This window comes from Gossypium arboreum, chromosome 2 (genome assembly GCF_025698485.1).
Source record: "Gossypium arboreum isolate Shixiya-1 chromosome 2, ASM2569848v2, whole genome shotgun sequence".
Lineage (NCBI taxonomy): Eukaryota > Viridiplantae > Streptophyta > Magnoliopsida > Malvales > Malvaceae > Gossypium > Gossypium arboreum.
The window spans coordinates 22,828,850-22,832,728 of NC_069071.1; the positions used below are offsets into that span (position 1 = coordinate 22,828,850).

Here is a 3,879-nt window from a genome sequence, read left to right on the forward strand (position 1 = left end):
TCGTCGGAGATCGTATCACACTATCAAACTGTTATTTTGGGTACCAATTATTTTAAACATTTTAAGATTATGGCATGTATAAGGACTTGGTCATTTTGTTATATGTGTCATTATGAATTTGGCCAAATGTATTGGCTTGTAATTGTCAAAGGCTTGATGTGGTATTTGGCCATGTAACCTGGCTCATTTTGGTTGAATTGGCTGTAAGCTTATATATATATGCATGCATGTGCAATAATCTCTTGTGTGATGTGGTTTATAAATGCTTGATAAATGGTTAAATGTGGCTTAATGGGTTTGTTGTTGAATGGTTAAGATTGACTCATTGGTATGCTAAGAAAACTAAGTAAAATTATGCATGTTATTAGTAGCCATGTTGAAACTTGTAGAATGTGAGTTGGTGTGATTTGGTTTGGTAAAATATGATGTTGTAAATATGTTAAGTATGGATAATGAATGACATGAACTGGCCTTATTTGTGGATGTACTAATTGTCTAAGTGTGCTATGACTATGTCTTGAACTTGTGCATGTGTAAGTGTAAATGAGGGTGACAAATGGCTTGATAAATAGCCTTTATTTTGTCCACACGGGTAGACACAGGGGTGTGTGTCTAGGCCGTGTGTGATACACAGGTTACCCCATGGGCATGTGTTTTGGCCGTATCACCTGCACCTTAATTTTAAAAAATAGAATGCTCGAAATTGAGCATAAATGCAGAAACACGAGCATGTGTCTCAGCCGTGTGAGGGACACAGCCTCAAGCACGGGCGTGTGTCCTGATCATGTGAAGTCTGCACCTATTTTATGAAAATTAAATTAACCACATGGCCTAGCACACGGGCGTGTGACTTGGCTGTGTGACCTCAATTTGTTTATGACTTGTAAGTCAGAGAGTTACACGGGTTAGGGACACGGGCGTGTGTGACCACACAGGCGTGTGACCCCTGTACATTGCAAAAATTTTCTAAGTTTTGAAAAAATTCCCTGAGTTCTCAGTTTAGTCCCGAACCACTTCTAAAGTATGTTTTGGGCCTTGTAGGCTTGTATTAGGGACTTTATGATTGAATACAAATGGTTTTAATTTGGATACAAAATTTATGACTCGATTTGTATGTTCGCTTGTGATGTAAGTCTGGTAATGCCTTGTACCCTATTCCGGCGTTGAATATGGGTAAGGGGTGTTACATAAGATTATAAACATGATTACATATGATGATATATCATGTTAGATGTTAGAATTGGTTGGTATATGGACATGTGTCTTGGCTGTGTGAAACCTGTACCTAATTTGTGAAAATTAAACTGACTACACAGCCTAACACACGGGCGTGTGGCAGGCCGTGTGGCACGAGTCAGAGAGTTACACGAGTTGGGGCATGGCCGTGTGCCTCATATCGAATGCCTACATGGCCTAAGACATAGGCATGTCACTTGGTCTTGTGAGCCACACGGCCTACTTATACGGGCGTGTGACCTCTGTACACAAGAAAAATTTTGAAATTTTGCGAAAATTTTGAAATTTTACGAAAATTTTTTTGAGTCCCCGATATAGTCCCGAATTGTTTCTAATGCTTAAATTGGGCCTCAAAGGTCCATCTAGGGGATGATATGATTAGCTTCGGATATGAATAGTAAATTTATTGAATTACCTCTAGTTGTTCTGTAAACTCTAGTAATACTCTATAACCCTATTACAATGATGGATACAGGTTAGGGGTGTTACAACTTTCCTCACTTGAACTGTATTGTAGATACTTCATTCTGTCCGATGGATTGATTTACGAGCAACAACCTTGTACCTCTACTTCCTTTACATCCTCACGATCAGTCTCAATGCTGACAGACTCTGTTTTCTTTGGTTCTTACTCTGGTGTTTTGGGTGCATTCTCTTTATTGGTAGGATTTGTTTCAACGGGCTTTGTATGACTGACCCCTTCCCCTCCTACAGTTTATTAAACAAGGAAAATGAAATAACTAAGAGAAATTTAAATTGACAAAACAAAATAAAAATAAAAAGAATTTTCAAGTTGTTGAAGTTAAACATCTCGAAGATCAATGGACTATTTGTCTCACTTTACATGAGCACCCTTAGTAGTGCTTCAAGCGTTGTCCATTAACTTTAAACATGTCCATGACATCAACAGCTCCATGTGGATATACATGAGCTACCAAGCATTGTTCATCAAAATTGAAAGGTCTATTTTGCTCCAGCAAAATGCACAAGGGTCTCCACTCAAATGAATTTTTATCACTATCAGAATTGCTGTGGTAAAATCTTATGAATTCTTCCTCCACTACTATTTCTATCAAGTCAATGTTGCGGCATTCTTCATTCTCATCAGCACATTTCAGCGTATTAAATACATTGAACGTGACCTACTGATTCCAAGAATAATCGGTACATATTTTTCATCTCCACATTCTAAAGTAATGAAATCAGCTGGAAAAATAAACTTATCTACTCTTACCAGCATGTTTTCAATTTTACCTTCCACATGTACGTAAGACTGATCAGCTAGCTGTAGCGTGACTATTGTGGGTCTTGCCTTCACAATTCCTAACTTCTTGAAAACAGACAAAGACATTAGATTTATACTTGCTCCTAAATCACATAATGCCTTACCAACATAATGATTTCCAATTAAACATAGGATAGTGAAACTCTCTGGGTTCTTCAACTTTGGAGGTAATTTATTCATCAATATTGCTGTGTACCCTTCAGTGAGAGCAACAGTCTTAAATTCTCCCAATCTATGCTTCTTCGATAGTATATCTTTCATAAATTTCATGTAATTGGGTATTTGCTCCAAAGCTTCTACTACTGATATGTGGATATGGAGTTGCTTCAAGACCTTCAAAAATCTTTTGAGCTGAAAATCCTATTTAGAATTATGGAATCACTAGGGAAAAGATAGAGGTGGTCTCTCTTTAGGTTGCTGATATTTTTTTACTGTGGTATTCTTGTTGGCAACATAATCTGATTCTTCTACAACATTCTGCTATTTACCTTTTTCAGGTACAGTGTGCTTTTCAGATGGCTCTAGGATCTTTACATGGTTGTTATTCAAGTTATCCTCTCATACCGTGGCATCTTGAACAATTTCATTCAACTGAGTGCCACTTCTGAGAGTGATGGCCTTACACTGTTCCTTCCTTTGTGATCTCAAATTCTCAGTATCACTTTGCAATACTCTTTGTGGTCTCGAACTTAAAGCATTTGCTATCTGCCCCAATTGATTCTTAAGAGCTTGAACGGATGCAGCTTGACTCTGGATCACATAATCATTATTGGCCATATATTCCTTCAACAAGTCTTCAATATATGATGATGCCTGACCTTGTTGGATATTTTTCCCTTGCATAGGTTGATTATAATCAGTCGGTGCACTGATGGCATTCTGTCTTGCAGTATTATTAAAATTCCTTGTACCATGACTATTCCAACCAAAGTTTGGATGTTGCTTTCCCCCTGGATTATAAGTGTTGGAATATGGATTATTATTCCAATTGAAATTACCCATGTAGTACACAGATGATGGAATTGATAGGCATTTATCAAACACATGGTCTTTACCACAATAAACACATGTTACCTCGACTGCTTTTATCTCCTAAACTACAGTTAGTCTCTTCATTGTCTTAATTATATTAGTTAAAGATGATACCTAAGCAGTTAATGAAGTGATTGCATCAAGCTCTATAGCGGCAACAACTCTTATACCAGTCTTAACTTGCATGGTGGGATACTGATAATCATTATTGGCAATCCGTTCCAAGATCTCATATGCTTCATTGTAAGATTTATCCAACAAAGTACCATTGGTAGATAATACTACCATCCTCGTATGTGTATTCAACCCATTGTAAAACATCTTTA

The 3,879-nt window shown here is 37.4% G+C and overlaps 1 protein-coding gene across 1 annotated transcript; it reads right to left on the reverse strand.

Annotated features, from left to right (window-relative positions):
- Positions 1–2,090: 2,090 nt before the first annotated feature.
- Positions 2,091–3,523, reverse strand: LOC108466240 (uncharacterized). The gene is made up of 3 exons (XM_017766581.1): positions 3,086–3,523; positions 2,471–2,881; positions 2,091–2,378 (listed from the first exon to the last, which is right to left on the reverse strand). Exons 1-3 carry the CDS (start codon positions 3,521–3,523, stop codon positions 2,091–2,093), a joined length of 1,137 nt encoding a protein of 378 aa, XP_017622070.1.
- Positions 3,524–3,879: the final 356 nt, after the last annotated feature.

Excerpts from the sequence above, each read along its gene's own strand:
- LOC108466240 (XM_017766581.1), bottom strand. The coding sequence starts at position 3,523 with ATGGGTAATTTCAATTGGAATAATAATCCATATTCCAACACTTATAAT. Across the intron at positions 2,882-3,085 it reads AAATTGTTCAAGATGCCACG|GATTTTCAGCTCAAAAGATT; the intron begins GTATGAGAGGAT and ends AATTCTAAATAG. Across the intron at positions 2,379-2,470 it reads GTAAAATTGAAAACATGCTG|GTCACGTTCAATGTATTTAA; the intron begins GTAAGAGTAGAT and ends TGGAATCAGTAG.